This window comes from Fundulus heteroclitus, unplaced genomic scaffold (assembly GCF_011125445.2).
Source record: "Fundulus heteroclitus isolate FHET01 unplaced genomic scaffold, MU-UCD_Fhet_4.1 scaffold_162, whole genome shotgun sequence".
In the NCBI taxonomy this organism is placed as follows: Eukaryota; Metazoa; Chordata; class Actinopteri; order Cyprinodontiformes; family Fundulidae; genus Fundulus; species Fundulus heteroclitus.
The window spans coordinates 7067-31019 of record NW_023396574.1 but is presented as its reverse complement, the minus strand read 5'-3'; the positions used below and the strand labels follow the sequence as shown (position 1 = coordinate 31019).

Genomic DNA, 23953 nt, shown 5'->3' with positions numbered 1-23953 from the left:
TTTGCCTTATCACTATTACCATATATCAATTTTTTTTAAATGTTTTTCTATGATTGAGAATAACCAACTATTCGATTTAAATGTATGCAGGCATCCCCTAGAGTCATGCCATTCAATGCTTTGGAGAGAAAGGTGAGTAAAGTAGAGCATTTCATTGCTTTGGTATTTTGTTATTCTTAATTTAGCTAAAAGTTTTTATGCTTAAAATATACTAATTTAATTCCTTTCATAACTTATAGTCTGAATACTGTTACATCAGACCTTGCCACAAAATCGACATCTTTTTGTTTTTGAATTGTTATTTATTGCAGTTATTTCCAATCATAGGTTTCTTGCCCATTGTGCAGTGAACTCTTTACGGAAGATGACATCTGTACACATGCAAGTGTCTGTGGAGAAGGGTATATTAAAATTACTTTTAATCATTTAGTGGTGCAACTGTGATTTTCATGTGTCTTATTTACTTAACCTGGCAAAAGCCTGATTGATAAGTTGTAACACTCATCCAGTGCGCACATTATCCGTCTGGGATGGCTGCACTAGAAAACCTTTGGGGAGAGCATGGGCTTTCCCCAGAAAACTTTAAACTAATTGGATGAAGCATCAGCTTGTTTTTGCCTGCCATAGTATGTTTGTAGCTGAGATTCAACCCGCTATATCTAGACCCTATTAAACCCATGGCTATTCCTCGCAATTAAATTTAACAAGTGTACAAGTAGGGTACAAATAGACAGAAGCACTGCCGAAATGAGCATTTTCTTATTTTATTTTGCACAACCCTGAAAATCTCTGTACTCTCGTGTGTAGTGAGTATCTAGCAAACTTAAGATAAACTCAATAGCAACATTTCCACCAGTGCTGCCAGGTTTGAGCTGCTTTGGTCCCTCGCTTCTATTGTCATACCTATATGTCCCGCCCTAAAACACCCTGCCACCATTTCATTGGTCGAACCACAAGTTGGTTGGCTGTAAACGGATCAGCAAGAAACTGACGAGATGGATTTTTATTTGCTGCTTTTAGCTGAAAATATGTAAACCATTCAGTTTTCACACCTTACTCATCAAATGCTCATAAGTTTAAAGTGGATTCTAATAATCTTTTAATTAAAATGAAATTTTTCTTTTTCATATTTACGGCATGCCAAATGAGGAATATATCTCCACAAGGCACACCACTAAGCACTTCAGCAGGTATACTAGTACAAAGTACAATCCAGATTAATTGTAAATTTCTGATCAATTTTGTAGAATGTAACTTTTTCTTCTTCTCTACATGCCTGTGTAGCTTATCAGCTGTTCTGCAGTCTTTACAAGACAAAATTGACACTACACAGACCTTCAACATTAATGTGACATGTAAGGATCTGTTCCAAAGGGGACTCAAACAATGGGCTAGACAAAACCAAGCCTCTCCAAGAAATGTCATCTCTTTCTCCTTTATCGGAGAACATGGTATTGACCAAGGAGCACTTCGTAAAGAGTTCTTTACAGGTATGTAGGTAGGTCTCCATAGGACTGTCAAAATGAATACATTATGCCAAGAGTATAATTAGCTGTAACAAAATGCCTGCTAAGCAAGGAATGTTGTGCAACAAGCTTATTATCAATAAGCACAGCATGGAACCTCTAGCTTCAGCAGAATACTGTTTCCGCTTCACTACTGGAGGAATATGAAGGGAGCTAAAGCTGAAGCAATTAACATTTAACATATTAACAGAGGGAGTCTTGTGACCTTACTTTCACAAGTCTTGATCTCATCATGGTGTCATTAATGAAATGACTCAAAGCTCTCCCATAACTCCGGAAACACCTCCCAAATAACAAACTGCTGTGCTTTTTGATCAAACATTGTTGAATAAATTATTTGCCGCAGCTGTTTCCCCCCCACACCCCCTCTGGGCCCACAGCTGAATCCACTCTGGAGTAGCTGGCTGTCGGCAGAGGCTGTTGGCTTGTTGGAGCAGCTCCCGGAGGATTCGGCACTGTGGCGGTTGAGGGTTATCCTGGGGGTCTCTTTCTGCTCTCATTGGGACGGGGGGGGGGGCTATGTTGGTCCCTTTTGGGTGCCTTTGCTTTAGGGGTCCTTTAGGACGTCTGGGGGTACTGGTTTGCATATAGCCCATTGAAGTTACCTTGGGACACTTGTCTCAATTCCAAGCATTTTAAAGAATTTGAAAGAATCTGTTCTAGCTGTCAATTAAAAATGAATACATTTAATGTCCAGTCTTGGTTTTAATAAAAGCTGTGCTGTCTCACTTACAGAAATGATCCGAGGAATTGAGATGCGTTTATTTGATGGAGATGGGGAAATGGGCAAAACCCCAAGTATAGCCTTTTTGACTATAAAGAAGACCACTTCAAGTATGTACTATGAAGTGTAAATGTTTGTGTTGCGAGAGTAATTACAAAAATTGACATTTTCACATTTATTTGTATCCTTCACCTGCAAGGACTTGTGGGGAGATTTTTGCTGCAAGCATTGCACAGGGGGGCCCTGCACTAAACTTTATCTCTAGGTGGTGCTACCAATACCTTTGCCATGGAGAATTCAACAAAGACACTATCCCTGATGAAGTGGCAGATACAGATTTAAAAATTCTTATTGAAGAGGTATTAATTTTTTTTTTTGCCATGGTGTTGTGGATTTTTACATTTAAGTACACAGTTAATGCGAAATATGCTTTGTTTTACCTACTTTTGAAAACGGTTCTGCCTTCTGCTGTTCTTAGAGGTGGAAAGAGCAGAACCAGATGAGCTTATTGGCTTATCTGATCAAGTTGTGGCGTGTGGATACACGGGGCCAATAACTGTTGAGCACAAACACACAATAACACAGTATGTAAATTAAATATTAACCTTTTTTTTTTCAATGACTCATAATTAAATAAAATATTTTTGGTTCTCTAATATTTCTCATTATAGAGCCATTAATTTGCATGCAAAGCTGAGAGTTGTCCATATATTGAGCCAGCTCCGTGAGGGACTAAGGCTCTATGGGCTGAATGAGGTGTTGAAATACCATGAGGACCTTTGCGAGCAATTGTTTGTTCCAGGCCACCTGAGTAAAGTAAGTAGGTGTGTGTGTGTGTGTGTGTGTGTGTGTGCGCGTGTGTGTATGTGCGCGTGTGTATGTGTGTGTGTGTGTGTGTGTGAGAGAGAGAGAGAGAGACATGCAAAATTTATTGGGCTTTTATATTTTTGTTAGAAGACTGCCCAGAAGAGGAGAATCTTCGAAATGAGCAGGAAGATGAGCCTGGTACAACGGGAAAGGAACAACAGTCTGTCAGTCTACAGTGGGCAACTGGGCAGGCACATGTATCAATGATAGTTTCCGAAAGAGAGGCATTCAAAATTATTATTAATTTTGACTACGACTGTAAGTCCCGCTACGGACCACACAGGCAGTGTTACCCAACTGTGAATGCCTGTGCAGTTGCACTTACATTTCCGACGCGCCATTTTGTCACCTACCATGATTTTGAAAATGTTCTTACAGAGGCAATCAGGGGTGGGTTTGAGTTCAGTATGTACTGAATAGGAACACTTGTGTAAACCCTGTTAGAAAAGTTAATTCTGCTAAATTGGATCAGTCATTTGTTATTATTTGTTATTTGTTACTCTAACTTTTAACGTTTTTCTCTATCAGCGTGTTACAAGTTTGTTTAAATGGGAGCCTGAAAGGAATAAATTTAAACATATAACCTCTGTGTGTTAGTATGTATTTACTGTATGTCAGCATACCATAGACTTATAAGAAAAGTGGGATTCACACAACATCTCCGTTACCTGGGCTGATACAAATAATGGTTTTTCATATAGGTTTTTCATATTTTCACTTCAAGTCCAAGTTACATTTCAAACACCTAATGATTTGCCATATCTATACACATCTTCCATTTCCCAATGGCCTCTCTGACCCACAGTTAGTTGTGGGCTTCTTTGTTTTCTAGGTTATCAAACAGCCTATGTAGGTAGGCTTTGTTCTTATGAGTGACCAAAAATGAAAAAACAAAAAGTATATATGAAAATAAATAAATACACATACAAATAAATCCACATAAAAATGTATAAAGGAACAAATACACATAGAAATAAATGCAGAAATAAATGAAACAAATACAGTTATTTATATATTTATACTTTATATATTTATTTTGTACATTTACTTCTCCAGCCTTATGGAGGTCTAGAATCTAGTCTCTGGTGTCTTCGGTCTTAGCCATGTTAGAAGTTTGGAGTCTTACTGATTGTGTGGGGTGGACAGGTGTCTTTATGCAGTGTAGATATTAATACTGGCCTGATCCTGCTTATCTCTGAAGGCCCGTCTTACCCCAGTTTTAGATTTAGCAGTAAAGGAAAAACAACATAATGAATGAATATTACATACGTGGTTATCTCTTACTCCATCATTCTCAGATCATACAGATCTTGTCTCATTCAGTTCTCCTGTTACTGACTCCTATTTTTTGGAACTTTCATATATCTAAACTGAGCAGTAGAAAAGCTAAACCTAAGCCTGGAAGTCTATGCTAATAAATCACAACCATAAATCAGCAAAACAACTTGTAATAACTCTACTTATAACTAACTATCTGAAATATAAACTAAAGGTCACCAATCAGTTCTAAAACATCTTTAGACAAACCCTTGTTGATCCCTGGAGAACCAGCGTACCAGATTAGCACCTTACAAAGAGTTTTCAATCATTCTGTAACATTTTATCAGTGTCTTTTACTGATGTGAGCAGCAACTCGTGGTCTTGTCTTTTTATTGATTATTTTTTAACCTGGACACAAACCAAACATTTATCACAGGATCAGCCCGATCCAAATAAAATGACTTGATTAACACACTTATCTAGACACAGCAGCTCCCCATCAGTTGTCAGCGGTTGACAACGAATTTCCACTTCTTCTTCTTCTGTTTTAAAAGTGGTGCGCTATTCTTCTTCTTCTTCCATTTTAATGGCATCTGACATCCAAAGGGATCATTACCGCCATCTAGTGGTGTGCTCTTTTCCTCGTCTTTATATTATCAGCAGCGCAACCAGCTACCGTAACACTTTTTTTCCTTCGGTAAAATCGGGGACATTTCCGGGGACAGCTTTAGCCGGGGACAGGTGGTCCAAAACGGGGACTGTCCCCGGAAATCGGGGACGTCTGGTCACCCTAGTTAAAGTTGTTGGTTTCTTCTTGGCAGGCTAGCGTTTAGCCCTGCAGCATGATGTGGCTAATCACAGGGTGGGGAGGGAATGGAGGCCTGGTTTGAGCACGTTCTATGAACCGGTGGCAGTCCGATTTGAGCAGATTTCCTCAGAATTCCACAGCTTTCCGCTCCATCTGGGCTCGTTCCCCTGTATAGGCTGAGAAGAAATATGCAGAGCTGTTTCGCATGCAGGATCTTTGCTCCTGCTACCGGTGATGATGTTAAGACAGCAAACTTAGCTCTGTGTTTGCGCGGACATGTTGTTTGTCCGGATTCAGTCAGGTCCTCTGCTGACGCAGGCAGTCGGGTCTAGCAGACCCTGGATCAAGCGTGGCTGGTCCAGGCAATCTTTCAGATGTCCCAGCAGATGAGGCCATATGGCCCCATGGTTCAGGCCTTCTCCCTTGTCCTGGAGAGGTGGTCTGTGCAGCTGCTGAAGAGGTCTGCAGAAGAGTGCTGAAGAGAGCAGAGAGTTCTTTGTCTGTGGGAGGAAGGTTTTTATGTGTAAGGAGGGCTCTCAGCAGGACCCCTGGTGGGAAGAAGGGCCGTCCAAGCCTTGAGGGTCTCATGTTGCGGCCAGAGTGGAATTCCTTTGTGACCCCCTCCATACTACATGTTCAGAATTCAATCTGCGATCAATTATTCATCATGGTGTACTTATGGCATAACACACCTCACTCTCTATCGATGCCGGAACTTCAGCAAATGCCAGTAAAAGACATTTTTTACATTCACATTAATTGCCAGCACTACAATGTTCATATTAAGTATTGCATATTGTTTCTCAGTAAACAAGATTAGCCTTGATAGATTACCTCAGCATTGTCACTATGTACACTCATGACATCATCACCATCACCATGTTCAGTCTACAAAAGTAAAACACAGAATTAGGAAATTACAGGAAAATTGTTTTTTTTGGAGTGGATGCAGCCGTAATGATAATTTAAAAAAAGGGGAAACAGTGGTGAAGTAAAACAGTCCACGGCGTTTTTTATTCCACTGGAAACACATACCTCACCACTGATCTTTGAAACACATGTTTTTACATCCCAGATAACAATTTTTTTATGGCCCAAATTTGGCCCAAATGTGGCTTGCCATTTTGGAAAAGCTTTGGAATGATGTACGGCCCAAATTTGGGCCAACTCTGGCATACCAAATAAAGAACAAATCTCAGCCAAAAGTAAGCCAAAATGGATTTTGGAATTCCAAAGTGTTGCCAAACCTACCCCAGAGAGAAGCCAAAAACCCATAACCTTGCCAAAAAGTAGCCTAAACTGATCCAAAAGGATGCCATAATTGAACCAAAATGATGCCACAATATATTTTTAATTCTATTTACTTATTTATTTATTCATTCATTCATTCATTCATTCATTCATTCATTCATTCATTTGTCTGATAACTATGTCCTAGTATCCTAGGCTCATGTACTATTTATGTTTTATAACTGTATGTATAAAAAACGAAACAAACATTTTTTTATATATATATATATATATATATACACACTTTATTTTTTTAATTAATGTCTTAAAACAATAAATTAAGGATTGAAACAATTATTCTGCTGGCTGCCCTCGGCTGGAGCCTGGCAGCCGATTTTTCCTCCCCCCCTCTCGATCCCCAGCCCAGTAGAACCACCTTTTAATAGCATCAGCAATGGTCAGATCAGTTGCTTCCAGACAGATTGGGTTACGTCTGACAGCATCTGAAAATGACATAACAAATTAAAGAAAAACAATACTGCAGAAAAACTTAATCTGGTACAAGTAACATGGCAAACAGCTCATCCAATTTACAAACTGCAATCGTGATCATTAAACAGTGGTCATGAGCATTGCCAAAAGGGCATGGGAGATTAAATTCTGTTTAATTCTAATCAAGACAAATAATAATAATAATAATAATAATAGAATAAATAGTCAATATGGGTGCAGGATAATCCTTACCTGTCACAACTGCCCTGAGGTGGAGCTTTTCAAAAGGCACCTTGCCATTCAGGCCACGCCATAAGATCGTCTTAGCAAGGTCATTTTTGATGGCCTGTTTTAAAATGCGCCACACAGTTTCTTTTACTGTTGCCCCCCCCTGCCAATCCAAGAGTGATGACCTAAGTACAAAAAGAAAAAAACAACAAAATTAGGAATTCAAAATAAAAGAGTCCCATTTTACATCAACAATTTGGCATAAACATCAATTAAAAAAAGAAATTGAAAGCAGCTCACCAGTTCCTTACGGAGGTCTGGTTGATTTGCTAGATCCTTCTCAAGTTTATACAGGGCAGGCTTATCACTCAGAGGGAAGATGGTCATGTGGGATGAAGTGATGGGAATCCCTGTGACACCACTGTTGGATCTTTGCAAATCTTGGATCATTCTGATTATGTTCTTTTGCTGATCCATTAGAATTTGTTGATTTATCAGAACTTCTTTCAGAAGAGCTGAAAAAAGAATTGTTTAGTTCAAATGTGTAGTTTTAAATTATCAGGGCATGTACAGTCATGGATGAAAATATTGGGACCCTTGAACTTTTTCAAGAAAGTACATGGCCCCTACAGACAATGTGGAGGTTCACAGATGTTTTGGGGTTGCTTTGCTACATCAGGCACCAGAGACCTTGTCTGCATACATGTCATTATGAAATCTAAAGACTGATAAAAATCAATAGAGGTTATTGTCATTTCAGTAGGACAATGACCTTAAACACCAAAAAGTAACCAGATGTGGTCCTAAAGTGGCCGTCAATGAATCTATCCAAGTCCCATAAAACTCTCTATGTGTGTGTGTGTGTGTGTGTGTGTGTGTGTGTGTGTGTATGTGCAGCGGGCCTGTGTGTGTGTGGGTGGATATGGGTGTATATGTATGCGTATGTGCATGTGTGTATGTCTATACAACTGTGTCTCTCTGGGTATTTAGGTGGGATGGGAGGGTTGGGTCTTCTTTTTTTTTTTTTTACCTCCGCCAAGGAGGCAATGTTTTCAGTCGCGTTGGTTTGTCTGTCAGCAGGATAACTCGAAAACTTGTGCACGGTTTGGATGAAATTTTGTACAGTTGTTGGAAATGACAAAAGGAACAAGTGATTAAATGTTGGTGCATTTCTGTAGCCTAAGTAACATAAACAATGCAATTGTTACCTCCGTTTGAAATGTAGTGCTTACCGCGGTCACGTGACCAGATGTCCGGGTCGCGGTGGCTGCTGGGTATTGTAGTTGGCTTGTGCTGAACATGTTTCCCAGTGTGTGGAGCCAAATTGGTAATGTAGTTAAGCACATCCACAGCATGTAGATTTTATGGCATTGCATCAGTGACCCCATGGCCTTGGCGGAGGTTTGCACTCTCTCAGTGCTTCTAGTTTTGTTTTGTTTTTTCTCTTTCTTATCGCTGTTGTCGTTTTTAGCCTCTGTGAGGCACTTTTTGTTGCTTTTAGGTATGAAAAGTGCCATTTAAATAAAATTTGATTTGATTTTTGAATTGACCTGTGGCGAGATCTCAAAACAACAGTTGGGAGAAGGCACCCTTAAAACTTACTTCCACACATTTGGTTGCAGCCTCTCATGTACCCATGATAGGGTGGACTAACAGGCTGGGCTGCTGTCACTATGATGCTGCTGCTCTGCTGCTGCTCCGACCCTGCCATGTCACCATAATGTTGCTCTATTGCCTGGCGGAGGGTTGACCCCAGGTTCATTACATGCTGAAGGTGAATGTAGAAAAAAGAATATAAGAATTTTAAACCTATGAACTTGGTCATTAGTGAACAACAATGTAAGTTGTCAATTAAGCCTAAAGCTGCAAATTATCTGACATTTTTATGTAAAAAAGGTTGCTGACTGCTGATCAATCATCCCTATTCCCTGAATCCCTGAATAATCCCTAAAGAGCTAATTTCAAACATATTTATTTACAACTAGAGATAAAATGATTATGCAATTCTATACCTGAGAATTCTGAGGCTCCTCAATAGATGAGGGGACCTCAACAAACCCACATTCTGTATTTGGCATCAGAATGAAGCGCCTGGAATTGGAGGGAGGTCTTGGGATTGCGGGGGGCTTGGGATGAGACACAGTCTTCCTTTTCGGTGGACTGAGGTTTTCCTCCTCCTCCTGGTCTCTATTATATCTACTTGGCCTTTGTTAGAGAGACACAAAAGACACAGACATCAACATCGGCATCAGATACAAAGAATGAACTGAACTCCTAGTATTTAATACAAAAGTAAACAGAGAATATTATGTGCCCAGCAGGTATATAACACTGTTATATGAAAACATTGTCATATGGTAATTCTAAAGTAAATTGACCCATACGCATGCCACTTTTTAAAGAATGTGTGTGTGTGTGTGTGTGTGTGTGTGTGTGTGTGTGTGTGTGTGTGTGTGTGTGTGTGTGTGTGTGTGTGTGTGTGTGTGTGTGTGTGTGTGTGTGTGTGTGTAGAGAGAGAGAGAGATGCATAAAAGTCATACTTAAGTTTTCTTTTAGGCCGCATGTCTTGGTCGTCTGCCTCTGATGTATAGTCCGTCTGTTCCAGAGCCAGTGAAACTTGCTTACGGCACTCTAAAATACTGTCTGTTGAGTAGAACACAATTTTAGGATTATGTTTCCTTTTGACATTACTAATCAGTTCATTTTCTAAAGTAGAGTAGAGTAAACCTGAAGAATAAAATATCCTGCCGTCTGTGTGAACAGGCCATGTACTTTGGGCCTCCTCCAGCTGCTTGATGGCCCTCTGAACTCCCTGGCTCTTGTAGGGAGGCCACCTACAGGTCCCTTCCTGAAACCAGGATGTTGGGGCAACCTCCACCTTCTCATCTTTGTCAAAGCAGATGACTGAGTACATCTTTTCTGCAATGTAAGAACATAAATGTAGCAACATTATGACAGGATTTTGCTTGGGAGTGTAGGCTAATCTTTTTCTCTCTCTTTTCTTTTGTGCCCACCACCACCATTCCAGAGGACAAATAAAAAATTTTCATCATAAATCTGAACATGTTATCATCAATAATCAATGACATATTGTTAAACAACAATACTAAAAGTAATTATTAAATTCCTCTGCTTTGTATCAGAGTTTTTCCACCTCCACTTCTCCATAAGGCCATGGAACAGACCTCAACAGTCTTCATCCTTTACTGAACAGAACAGTTCACACAGAGTCTTTGTGTGTGTGTGTGTGTGTGTGTGTGTGTGTGTGCGCGCGCCCGCATGCGCACCTGTGTTCAGGTCCTCTTCTGCTTCTATGAATCTTTGGATTTGTACAACCACTCAATTAAGGTGTAGCAGAGGAAACACAACAAAGGTATCTCTAATCTCACACAAAGGAATTCTAACAAACTTGCTTAAATTTCCATCGAGCCTGGCACATTTAAGGTTGGTTGACAGACCTGAAACAACCAGAATATCTAATTTAGTAGAGTCAACAGGGTAGTTGAAAAATGTATCCCTTCTGGTGTATGACCTGTACACTACATGATAGAACCCGTCATGCAGAATAATGTTTTCCACTAAAGCTATATCATTGTGAATCCTAAAGCAGCTGTCACCACCACATGAGGATTTAACAGTCACACCATCAATGACTAACTTTCTGAACTGATTTACAGAACTTCCAATTAACTCTTGTGGCACAGGTCCATCATTGTGCTGCCCTGATGCATTGTAACTCTGTTTCTCTGCAATGCTTTCCCCTCTGATATTCTCCATTTCTGATACACGCCTTATCACTTGAGCCAAGGGATTGTTTGGTTTCCTTACCATTTTCTTTAAAATCTGCAGATAGTTTTCATAAGGAAAACCAGAAAAGAGGTCTAAGTGACCATGAGCTTTTGCATCATCACTAAGATGAACAAGACCATGTATGTTGTAAACGACAAAATGGTCACCATACAACTTACTGAAATGGTCCACAAATGAGCAGAGCAGTGTCCTGGCATAATCATTTAGCACTAAACATAATGAGGGCCGAGCTAGAACATGAATGGCAACTGAAAGCAATAAGAAGTTATTGTAAAGCTCATCAGCTAGGATACCCTTCAGCACAACTGGACACGTGTACAACAGAAATTGTCTCCATTCTGTTGCTTTCCATCTATGTCTCTCTGTAAGCCCTCTTGGTTTCCTGGCAAACTCAGAAGGGACAAATGCTCTCAAACCAGTCAGTCTGTCAGATATGATGCAACTTTGACTAGCTGACATGCGACAACGAAGAGGCCCAGCTGCACCCATCCACAAATCCAAAAGCTTACGTACCACACCAAGACATACCAAATGCATGTAATCGTGAGGAAAACAGCTCACCATACCTATATTCAAGTCAGTAAAAGGTGAGACACCCTTATGGTGGTCTTCATCCCTTAAAGCCTTGAAATTCTCATCTGTCCTACGAGGAGCATTTTTTTCTGGGAATGTCATGCGATGGTTACTGGAAACACCTGACTGGGTACACTTATCACATCCTGAATATCCAGTGTGACTCTGGACTGCTTTGACAAAAGCTCGGGCAGGAGCATCACATACAACTGAACCAATTTGCACAAAGATAGTCTTTTGACCAACGAGAAAACCATCCTTCAACACTTTAAGCTCATTCACAAGTGCCCCGAGGTAATCTGACAGGGAAGTTGGTTTAGATTCACCACAAAACAATGCAATTAACACAGGTCTTTTCATAAAGCCTTGTAACATGCCTAGAATTGGCCAAAACTGAATAGAAGAACTTTTAAACAGTGGCATGTTCAGCTGCAATTTAAACAAGTGTCTGTCATTTACTTTACTTAACAATCTCTCAAATGTTCTGGAAAGTGTGTTCAAAACCCCAAAGTAATAAAACGAGCCACCTGCTAACTTGTCTACAGAATAATTCATCTTAGTTTTAAGCAAAGTCCGGCCATCTTTTGGTAGGAAAGGGTGGTAAACTCTAAGTATGGACAAGAGTGCTGACAGGGCGACCAGAGAAATACCAAACCGAGTGGCCCAATCTGACAACGCAGATGGCAGGTCATCGGCTGAGGGGCTGTCATCATCAGAACTTTCATCTGATTCACTTTCACTAAAACCTTCTTCACGCATAGTCTGATCACACAACTGGGAATTATCAACGCTACAGTTTTCACTATCAGTCCCCCCATCATCACTCTGAGCTGGCACCGAGTCAGAATTGTCAGACATTTCACTCTGCATGGATCGGAACATCAGATCAACTCTAATTTGAGCTCTTCTGCGAATGTTACTCCACTGACTGTATGCCATTGTGCAATGAAACTGAAAGAAAAATAAAATACAGTTAGTTGTATAGTAAAATGTAGAAGGGGTATTCAATTAGCTTTTTTTAAAACAATTAACTAATTTCGCTCCAAGTCATGGCTATCTACAGTAGTGATCAATAAAACTGTAAGACAAAATTCTTCAGATAGTTTATTTTAACTTGGTTCAAACCACAGGAGCAAAATAAGATAGACCTGCTCCAAACAGTAACATTGTGGCAAAATAGACAAATGACGTCAAGCAATTTCCTGAAGCTGATTAAGATTCACAATATGAATTCACACTCCTCTCCCCCTGCTGTCACTTGTCACCCGCTGCGCACTCCCCAGCTGCCCTGCAGGACCATAGAGCAGGACAGGTACATAGTTATAGTAACGGCGCTACTGCCCAGCACTGCTGATTAAAATGTAATCCTGCCAAGTAGCCTAATCTCTGTTTTATCAAATATACCCGTGAGACCCTCACATAGACATTTTCACACAGTAAAATGGCGTGTAACCCACAGTAGTGGGTTTATATATTTAAACGACAGAACAAAGACATTCAAACGGTCCGTCCAGCTGTAAGCGTCAAACACAAAGAAGTACGTGATATTTCAACGTGTACATAAGAGGAATGTACGCTATCGCCCCCTGTGGTCGCAGAATTTGGTGTAACATCCGGAACTAGCCAACTCGGCTCGGCGGTGAGAGAGCCCAGTGCTGATCGGGGCTGTATTTACTTAGCTTCGGACACACAGCTGACAGCCGCCACCAGCGGTCAGAGACGTTTTAATTATCCATATCAGATTGCTTGATTCAGCAACCCAGCTAACTACAATCTCGAGTGCGATGACTAACGTTAGCCTACGATCAGATCAAAAATGAATGTACTTCCGACAGTCATGTTATTCATAGGCTAAAATGAAAGTTGCGTGAATGACCCACGTCTCAAACAGATAAAACAAAACAATTACATTTGTCTAGCAGAAATAAACCACTTTGGAGAAAAGGAAAAATGTACTCACCTTCACCTTCAGTGATCACGCCGAGAAATGAGATCTGTCCGTTGAAAATTCCCCGCTCTCTGTGCTGACTTTTGGCAAGCCGGTGGGATGTCAAAGCGCTCCCGTAAAATCATGAAATGCGAACGCGCTCAAGCAAATATGGTCCCGCTCATCGCCTTTTTGGCTGGTTAACCAGACACAAGCCAAAACTCGGCCAAAATAACATCGCACCATTTATTTATTAAGGCAGATCATAACAAAACCAAAGCTGACCCAAAACCATAATCCTTTGCCAAAACAACCCCAAAGAGGCCAGACATATGCCACAAAAAAGCCAAAATGATTTGCTATCTGGGATGGATGCTAAGGAACTGCAGTGGCACGTACTCCTTGCATGTGAGACGCCGAGCTTTGGGCATGGCCTGAAACTCAGGGGCTGTAAAGGTCAAGGGTGAAGTATCCAGTGTGTGCTGGATGGGCATGATGTACAGACAACCCTTGCCTGCCCAAGTCCTCACAAGACTAGCTCCTGTATATCCCTCCTCTTCAGGTGACAACAAATTAAGCTTGCGTTGACCAGATCCCTCTATATGGGTTAAAATTAAAGTTAGTTCTAGATAAATATAGTGCAAGAATAAACCAATAGACCTAAAACAAAAAAAGAAAACACTTAAATCTAAGTTAGTAATCCAAAACAAACCAATACAGTATTTTTGGATAATATAATCAAACATTTATAAACTTAAGATTTTTACCGGTGGCCTTGTATAGCATCCAGGCACCCTTCAATGTAGCCATCTTCATATATGCCACACAAAGAACATCTGTAATCTGTATATAACAGTTAATGAAAAATATCAAATGGGTATTAAATCAAAGCGCAGACAAAGTTTATTTCTGAACCCAATAAGCAACGTCATCACATAAACATGATCTTAATCTAATACAAGCACATGAACACCTGATGGTGCATTTAAATGCACATAACAATTGATCACAATAATTAGAAAGCCACAATCATCCTAAATTTTTCATACCCTTCCTCTCCCTCCAAATAAGAAAAAATAAAAATATAAATAAAAATCTACAACTCAAATACGCAGAAATTGACAAGTATTAATGCAAATTTTATAAGAACTTTGTTTATTTCTCTAAAAATTCAATTTTAGAAATGTAACTAAAATGTAACTAAAATGCATTAGCGAACAGTCATGACACCATGCGAACACATTTTTTTCAACAGCCCTTTCATTGCTGAAAACTGGTGTTTTCGTTTCCTCAGACTTCTACAACTGTTTGCAGGTGCAGTATTTTGGTCCACTGCTCATAAGCAAAGTACTGTAATTTGTCATAGACAGTTTTGGCTTTCTTTTATTCTTTTAAACCATTATTCTAAAGTAAAGCCTTATTTCAAAATAATTTTTTTTTAGCTTATTTTGATAAATGTTTTTGTCACAAGTAAACATTGAAAGCACTGGTGCTGTCTCACTCAGGCAAACAAAAGCCTGGGGCTTCTAAATTTTTTCTTGTTGGCATGTCGCTTGATTTAAAAAACAAATTAAAAAAATGCTTGGACGTGTTTGGACGGCAGCCGCGGCTCACATTGTCACCCCGAGGCACTTTTTCTTACTTCACTCCAAAAGCCTGACTAAGCTGAGCAAAGTACTGGGTTGCAGGAGGGACCGAAGCCCCGTGAAAGGAAAGCATGGATTATGTTAATTAGTCGGTTAAAAACTATATGCAAAAGAAAATGTGATTTGAGAAGCCTGGGACATTGGAGCGGCATTGGAAAGGGGTTATTGTGAATTTTCTTTTTTCAATATAATGAATAAGTTTGAGGACAAGTGTAGACTTGACTTTATCTGAATTTTGAAGTAAATGTGATGAGGGATATGGACAAAACTTTATGATGATAATTTCTGGATTTTATCACAGTAATGACAACCGATGATAAAAAAGGAAATACGAATTTAGCATAACGATACATTCAAACTGAAAGCTGAGGTGAGCTAAATACAAATATTTACCTATGCAGCCTGTATATGATTTTTTATAACGCCTGAACAATCGGGATAGGATTTTTTTGTGCCCCAAGCCACTCGGAAATGTGATCCTACTCAACTCATTATAAACCCATTTAAAAACAACCACACGTACAACAAAGTGAGGTACACATCACGTAATCATTTCTTACAAAAAATTTAAATAGCTTTAGCCTTTTTTAGGAAAAAGCTCTTCGGGCATATCTGATCCACCTTCCTCCATATTTGTTATTTATTACAGACCTGAGTTGGGCCGCAGGTGTGTGGAATCTACGTGCAGTACATAATGTCTATCGTTTCAGTACAGTAGACATCATTGAAGGGAATTCATCATTTTGTGATATGAAAAATCATTACTGTGGGGAATTATTTTAGAAAGTATTTACCACAAAATAACATTGCCCATCCTTATACCCATTTAAAAAATTACAATTTCTTAACGCAGTCGTCTGTCACTGTCATAATTTTGCCAAATCACATACTTCCTTATGACCGGCATCCGCTGCAATGGCAACTGTCCTTCGTCCTAGCCCAGCCTGTAGGAGGGTCATCTCCTCTGATGGTTTTGGAGTTCTCTCACAGGCGGTTTTAAGCAGGAAAAATGACACAGCAGTTCTTTTGGGGGCAAACCTTTTCTTAGATAGTAGAGCCCTGGAACTCTGCTTCTCTTTAAATAACCCAGGGAAAGACCTAAGCGCCGCCCTCTCAAATCACAACACAGAGCCCTTGAATATCTCGCAGCAAGGAGCGGCGGAGGAAACGGTCCCAAAACGGGGTTTTACTAGTTCACCAGTCTGACAGAAATAAACCAGTGATTTGTAAAATTTGCAAGGAACCGGTAAAAACAAATTCTGGTAACGTAACCAACTTGTTTCATCACGTAAGCCACTTACACCCACAGCAGCGCGAGCTGTGTCAGCCCCGCGCGACACCGCGTCATATTCTTAGAAATCTTCTGGAAGTTCTTTCAAAACAAAGCAGGTATAGCTGCTAAACTGGGCTCCCTTCTTTGTGATAAAATGACAAAGCTTCCAAGCGGCATAAGGACATCAGGCATGCAGTAAAATGCTTCATAGTGATGGATATGCTGCTGTTGTCTGCAGTTGAAAAACCTGGCTTCAAACAATTACTCGCCACTCTTGATCTGCGATATAAAGTTCCGGGACGCAAGTTTTTCTCTAACAGCGCTCCCTAAATTGTGCAACGAGTGCAGAGAATCAGTGCAAAATGTGCTGCAATCTGTGTCCTTACACGCCACAACCTCGGACCTCAGCCCTGCGTCAGCCTCTCAATTATGAAACCTGAGAAGTAACTAGTGTACTATTCCCACCGAAATAGGCTATTTTATTTATTTATTTGATATATTTATTTTGGTAATTTTACTGGTCACTTTAGTTTATTCTTTGTCAGTATTTAATAACATAACTCAGGTCTCTTAAGTTATTTTTCTTTAAAAAAAATTCTGTTATGGTTAAAAAAGTTGGTTAATTAAAGATTTAATTGGAATTCTGTGTTTGTGTTCTTTATTAGCTGCACATAAAATATGGTTTTGCACATAAAATATGGTTTAAATATTTTCAATAGTTATCGATATCGATCAATGTGCATTTTATTTTTATCAATAAGCTTTTTTTCTATATCGTCCAGCCCTACCTACTCCTATGCCTGAAATGTCAAACCAGTGTATATGGACAGCAAATAATCAATAAAACCACATGCATGCTGTCTACAAACAAAAAGATAATAAAAGGGTTAGTGTGCAGGTTAGACGTTAGAAAGCTAAACTTACTGTTTGGTGCTGGACCATTTATTGATGATCTCAACATAGCAACCAAATCAATGGCAGCTTTGCGCAATTCCTCCTGAGAAATATAAAAAATAAGGTGAGATCAAAGAAAGATAAAAAATAAATAAATAAAAAAAATCACAAAGCACAGTAAACCACCGAATAAAACAATAGTTTACCTCTTTACTATGTGCCATGTGTTCCAACTAGGATGTTTCCTTTATTTGGTAGACAGTGGAAAAGCACACACACACACACACACACACACACACACACACACACACACACACACACACACACACATACACACACACAGGCAAAGATAAAATAATTTAAACCGTGAAAAGCACTACAAACATTGAAATACATCAGAGTTAGCATCAGTTAGCATGATCACTGAAGCGCCGCAGTAGCTAAAGTAGCATGCAGCAGTCCAGATTTTTCCCTCGTGCTGAAACATTGTCACTGCTAACTATGTATCCCTGAACAATTCGAAGCTACCAAATAGGACTTATGTCGTTCTACGGCTGTTTATTCAAAGATAACACTACTCCATGAGGAATAATTGTCCTTTTTTTAAGGGGCAAGAAAGATTGTGAATTCCACTTACCCAACGTGGTCCTAACAAAGAAGCCTCCGTCACTTTCCCGCCTCCAGATGTAGCTTTCTCTTATAGATGATGAGCTGTCAGTCAAAAAATTCCTGACAGTACTTCCCATAGATATCCATAATAAAGGCTAGATGTCTCGTCCGCGCTGCTGGCCAATGGGGGTCGACGTCCGCACGTGGCGGCCATCTTGCCACAGGCAGCTCGCTCATTCGTAACATTGTGTTTCAATGGCGCATGTACTTAAATAACCATAACCTTCTTCAATTGTCTAACGATTCTCAAACTGTTTGGTTTGTTAAACAACAGTCAGACATGTAGTTATGACACTGCTCACTTATGAATAATTATAACCATGGAATTTCATATGAAAAGAACATTGAATAGAACATACAGGTGCAATAGATATACACATGCACAAGGTATTTATGTTAAATCAATATATGCTATTAAAACTCAGTGCACAGAATGGCAACATGATATATATATATATATACTGGGTGCGATATGCCGGGGGGGGGATGGAACGTTTGTGACGTCCCCCCCTCTGGTCATTCATGTTTTCTCCCTGGGAGGGATACCCCCCCCCCCCCCCCGTCTAGTCTGAATAAGTAATATTATGGATTTTTAAAAATGTATATAGATTAGGGCTGTCCGTTTTAACGCGTTAGACCACAACACCGACATTTTTTTATCGCCATTAATTGCGCATCAAAACACACACACCGTTCCCTTTTTTCTCTGCCGTGCTCTCCGGGCTGTGTTTCTTTTACCCTCAGAGCTTTCCGTAGTTTCAAGAGCACTAGAGACTGTAGCAAAACAGACCCGTGCTCACTGTTGCACAGACTGTTTATTTCATGCAACTTTGGGCTTGTTTTATTCTATAGGCGCTTGTAAATTTCATGAGTCACGGGTTGCGGGTTTTTTGGGCACGTATCTGAAAGTGAAATCGCTTATTTGGGCTCTAAAATAAGTGACGAAACAGCGGTTATTGAGTGACCTGCCTTCACTAGACACTGTATCCAACTGAAATATCCCTCTGCCATAGGAGCCGACGGTAGTAAAGGCAGACAGAGCAACTCTGCACGTATTTTCTGCAGTTTACGGTGCAATAACCGGTAATAACTGCTGAAAGTAGATTACTTGGTGCAGATCACCATTTTAAGCAGACGTTGGTTCTGAAGATAAGTTTTTAACATGCTGATACCATTGCAGAAACCCAACCCATAAACCGTACTTTAATGCTTATTAATTTGTTTTCTCTGTATTTGACAAACTAAGGCTGAATTACGTTGCCAAACGAAGGACCTGGAGTTACTAAACAGTTGTTAAACAGTCTCATTCAGGGTATTAAGCTCCTGCCCAGTTGCAAGCAAAGTGTAAGACTGGAATGACCTTGAAATTTAAAAACCTTTTTCCAGGCTTAAACTCTATGAATATGGATATAAACAGCAAGCAAAATATTGTTGTTGGTGTGAAAGCTCAGAATTAGATGTGTGTGAGAGAGAGAGTGATTAAACTTATGACTTTATTGAAATGCAAAATGTTTATTAATTTATATGTATATGCCTAATACCATGTCTATCTTTGTTTAAGGGGCAAAAAAATATATCGGCATGAAAAAAGGGATTTATTTACAAATTTATTTACACATTGTGTAAACATCAGGGCGTCATGATTAGTCATTTAGCCATCATAGTCCAGAGTTTAACGTTTGGCACTAGGATGTCTTCATTCCAATTCTCAAAAGTGCTTGAAAAATAACAAAATTAAAATATTTTTTGTACAAGCATGTGTTTTATTAGTGTCATTTATTGCAAAATTGCACATGAAAATGCCCAAACAGGCTATTACACTTTCAGAAATAAAAGGATAAAACATGCAATTAATTTGCAATTAATCTCGAGTTAACTATCGACATTATGTGATTAATCAATTCAAATAAAATGTTTTAATCGTTTGACAGCCCTACTATAAATATATGTCTTGTGTCCTTCACATTTGTTAATTAAATTTTTTGTTGTCTGTTTTCAAAGAGTATTAATACGTTTTCTGCTCGAAGCGGTTAAAGTAAACTAATACCCACTCGCAAAGTATTTTGGCCCGAAAACTCAACAGAAAAGGTCAAGAGTAGATGACGGGACAAACAGCCATGGTAATGTTACAGGACGAACTTTGGTGGATGATGGAAATTTGCAGGAAGTTTGACAAGACAAGAAGCAGCAGCAGCAGCAGCCGATTTCTCCACCCTCCCTCCCAGGACAGGTTGGAGGCTGTCTCGAGCCAGACAGCATGCAGGCCACATAACCTTGTTGTTATGTTCATTTATAAAACACTTGAAATGATCCCCCCTTCTGGTTTTTTTGTTTTTTGCAAATCGCACACTGTATATATATATATATATATATATATATATATATATATATATATATATATATATATATATATATATATATATATATATATATATATATATATATAAACACTTTTATTTGGGTGTGATTAATTATTTCACAGTCCTAATTTATTTATATTTACATACATAATTTTATAATATGAATATTACTGTTATAATAAAATATGAAATACTGACAAAAAAGGCTTATTGTGTGGCAACCTCTTGGTGTAGAAGCATAATCCAGGTTTCAAATTAAAGGTAACACTTTGAAGTTTCATGTAGACTATTCAGATTATATATCAGGGGTAATTACACAAAAGTTCCTATTTCTAAACCATTATAAAAGTGACATTTATTTGCTATTAAAATTGGTACAATAGTCCCTTTCACAGGTATATATAGATGTAGCATGTTGAAATCCCCACCTACACTACTGTGATGGTATACACATGGAAGAATGAGATTTAAAAAATGACCCAAAAAACATAGCTTGGCTAATGCCCTTTGAAAAGGACGGTTTTATTGAGCTTCTGATGCATATTGTTGCTCTGTAAGCTAAGGTTAGTTATTTTGGCCATGTGGTGCAGCCTTAACTTACAAAACAAGGACACAACCAACGTTAACAGCGTATGGTGGTGGCTGTCTATGCCATACTGTGTTTCTCCGATGTGCTCTCTGAGCACAAACACATCCTCTGACCCTATCCTCTTCCGTACAATGTACACGACCTCTAGCACTTTGATGGGCTGTGATCGTCTGGTACACGAGGTCTGACGAATGACCCACTCTGCTGCCCTGACTACCATCACTTTGCCTTCTGATGGAATCACCAGACCTCCATTGTTTTTTAACTTCAGCAGGTGGTAGCTCTGGTCCTTGATGGCAGATGCAGCTTCTGTTACCAAGCTGGCACGGCAGGCATCACAGGACAGCTTTTTCAGAGCCCGACGCACAACAAATCCTGAAATAAGAGTTGCTATAATAAAATAATTGATAATAACCATGGGGAAATTAAGGGGACATTTCTCTTTTTGGACCATTGTGAGATTGATTTCCCTCAGATTTTGACTATTGGCACCATCAGTTGTAGGCAAAATCGACTTTTAGTCAGCCTTTACCTGAAATGTACACAAGAGCGTTGTCCACAAGACCATCAAAGCAGACAGGATGGCTGTGGTCATGTACTAGCGCAGGAATGTCAGCAAACGGGGATGGAAGATTATCTCCTCCTGCTGCAGAGGACATATCTACAGCTGACAGGCTAGTAGAGGTGTCAATGACAGCTAGTACTAGGGACTCTGTGTCATCCTGTGTAGTCACATTGCCTCTGCATGATTTGACAACCCCACACAGGCCATCAGCTTCCTGAAAATTTACTTAAACTGGCTGGCATTAGGATTGTTATTCCAGCCCCCTTAAGGAAAACACAAGGTGTATGAGTATAGTACAAAGATCAGCTTCCTGAAAATTTACTTAAACTGGCTGGCATTAGGATTGTTATTCCAGCCCCCTTAAGGAAAACACAAGGTGTATGAGTATAGTACAAAGATATTCAACACATGCTTTAAAAAGACAGACAAACAAAACAGCGTACAAGCTTTTACTGACACTTTGTGTGACTCAATGTTGCGGCTGTTAAATCTAAATTAACCCTACCGGATGCTCTGATGGAGTTGAAGAGAAGCTCCAAGTGGTCCTGGCTGAACCTATAAGTCAGGACATATCGCTGTCCTTCAAGCAGCACAGGAACCATCAACATCAATGTGTCAATGTTTACGATGAAGCCAAGAACAGAGAGGAACCTTCAAAAGCAAATACTGTTTTACTATGATGATCCTGCCAAAACAGCACACAAGAATACAAACTAACAGTGAAGGTGAAAATAGTGAATGCTCCAAGAGAAGCACTTCTCAGGGCAGACACAAATCCACATTTCACACAATTCACTTCATCGCCACATTTGGGGGGCGGCAGGGCATAAAGCTGACTAGTTTGAATCCCTGACCTTAAAAGTATAATCAATGTGAGGTTTAGGATGCTTAAAATTTATTTTAGGGACACAAAACCTTCTTGAATCAATTCACAGCATAACATGCAGACCATCCAATACATACCTCTTTGACACCGGCATCTGGGGAGGAAAAAACTGAATACAAGAGAATTCGAACTGAAACAAATTTGCAAACTGCAAACATGTTGGAGCAAGATAGTATTATATTAATAATATGTACCACTTTATGAACTTGACGCAGACCGATAAGAGCATCTCATGAACACGATGCAAACAGGAGGACAGAGCATCTGAACTCGATGCAGAAGATAGATAAATAAGAGAACAAAGCATCTCATGAACTTATATCATGGACTTGAGGGATGCACTGAAATTGGTGGAGTACTACCTTGGATAATTTAATGACTTGTAAATTGACTACTTGTATAAATCTAACAGAATATAATTAACCCATATTTTCTAAATCAGCAGTCTCATTCTGATCATTTAATTATGATAAAAGGATTTGTACTGGGTATTGGCGACTACAAATGGTGTCAGTGCATCACTAATACAACAGTCACTATTTTAAAAGACCTCTTTGTTCGGTAAAGGGGTTTGCCATCTTCCATCTTCAAAGTGAGCAAGCATCCCCTGGCTTTTGACAAGAACTCCCTGGTGCTTGTCCAATTCCTAGAACCAAGGGGGGCTTTGAAGCCTTTGCCTCTGGGATTGCTGTCACGTTCTGTTCTGGTCTATGTTTATTATTTGGTTAAGTAGCTTTTTCCGCCTTTGGGTTTATTTCCGTTTTTGGATTCTAGTTTAGCCCCTTTATTGTGTGTGTTATCTGGTCCCTGTTTTTAGTTCTGTGCTTGGTTTGTTCGGTTTTGTCTTAGGTTTATTTTCTAGTGTCCTGTCTGCTCCCTTAATCACTCCCACCTGTCCTTGATTAGTTTCCCTCCGCTCACCTGTCTATCCGCCTATTTAAACCTCCCTCAGTCCTCTGCTACCTGTCGGGTCGTCACCTATTATTCCATGTGTGCATCCCCTGTTTGTGGTCCCCTCCTGGTAAGAGCTCCCAGCATCTTAATCCTGTTTTGTAACCTGTTCTGTATTTTTCTGCCCAGTTCTGTTTACCTGTCAAGTGTCGCCTGGATGTCTGCCTTACCCCTTTTTTTGGATCCTATTCTGTTTAGTGGTTCCTCTCCATTACAGGATTAGTGACTAAGTCAGTGGATCTGCAAGGATGTTTGTCAGAGATCTAGACACTAAAGAAGGGTGTATCTTGTTTTAACAAAAGAACTGCTGCAGAATAGTCAACATATCCCAACGATAAACCATGAAACCTACTACAGTGACTTAAAATAAACTTTAACTATTGGATATTAGCTAAAATGTTGCACATTTCATATATAAAGCACTTCTTTAATGTTTCCTTTAAAAATACAAGTTTTAGAAAACTGACACTCCTGAATTGAAGGTCTAACTCTATTACAAAGTTTGTGAGAAAGTCTGTTTCAGAGATAAACTTTGCACTTACACATTACCTTTTCAATGTTCTGTTGAACATTGGAGTCATCAGGCAGATCTGGCAGCTATGCAGAGACATCTGCTCTCTGACCACACATCATGTGGTAGAGGGTCTTATTAAGTCCTCGAGGGCCTGGGCCATC

General features: G+C 39.6%; 1 protein-coding gene and 1 long non-coding RNA gene across 3 annotated transcripts; one reads left to right on the top strand and one right to left on the bottom strand.

Moving 5' to 3' along the window:
* Positions 1–1402: 1402 nt before the first annotated feature.
* Positions 1403–3666, top strand: LOC118558827. Its single transcript, XR_004928497.1, has 6 exons — positions 1403–1490; positions 2262–2360; positions 2450–2609; positions 2729–2834; positions 2922–3066; positions 3205–3666. It is a non-coding gene; the product is annotated as an uncharacterized LOC118558827 (long non-coding RNA).
* A 3096-nt stretch (positions 3667–6762) lies between these two features.
* LOC118558814 lies at positions 6763–18346 on the bottom strand. 2 transcript variants are annotated; one of them, XM_036129381.1, is made up of 10 exons: positions 17896–18346; positions 17465–17503; positions 17289–17361; positions 9863–10054; positions 9676–9778; positions 9148–9340; positions 8738–8903; positions 7436–7650; positions 7160–7320; positions 6763–6918 (listed from the first exon to the last, which is right to left on the bottom strand). In XM_036129381.1, the coding sequence occupies exons 2-9, from the start codon at positions 17480–17482 to the stop codon at positions 7240–7242; spliced, it is 1041 nt and encodes a 346-aa protein (XP_035985274.1). In that variant the 5' UTR covers positions 17483–17503; positions 17896–18346; the 3' UTR covers positions 6763–6918; positions 7160–7239. The 2 variants fall into 2 exon arrangements, with proteins under 2 accessions (XP_035985274.1, XP_035985273.1); XM_036129380.1 differs by lacking the exon at positions 17896–18346 and having other exon boundaries at positions 17465–17549.
* Between the last annotated feature and the right edge of the window lie 5607 nt (positions 18347–23953).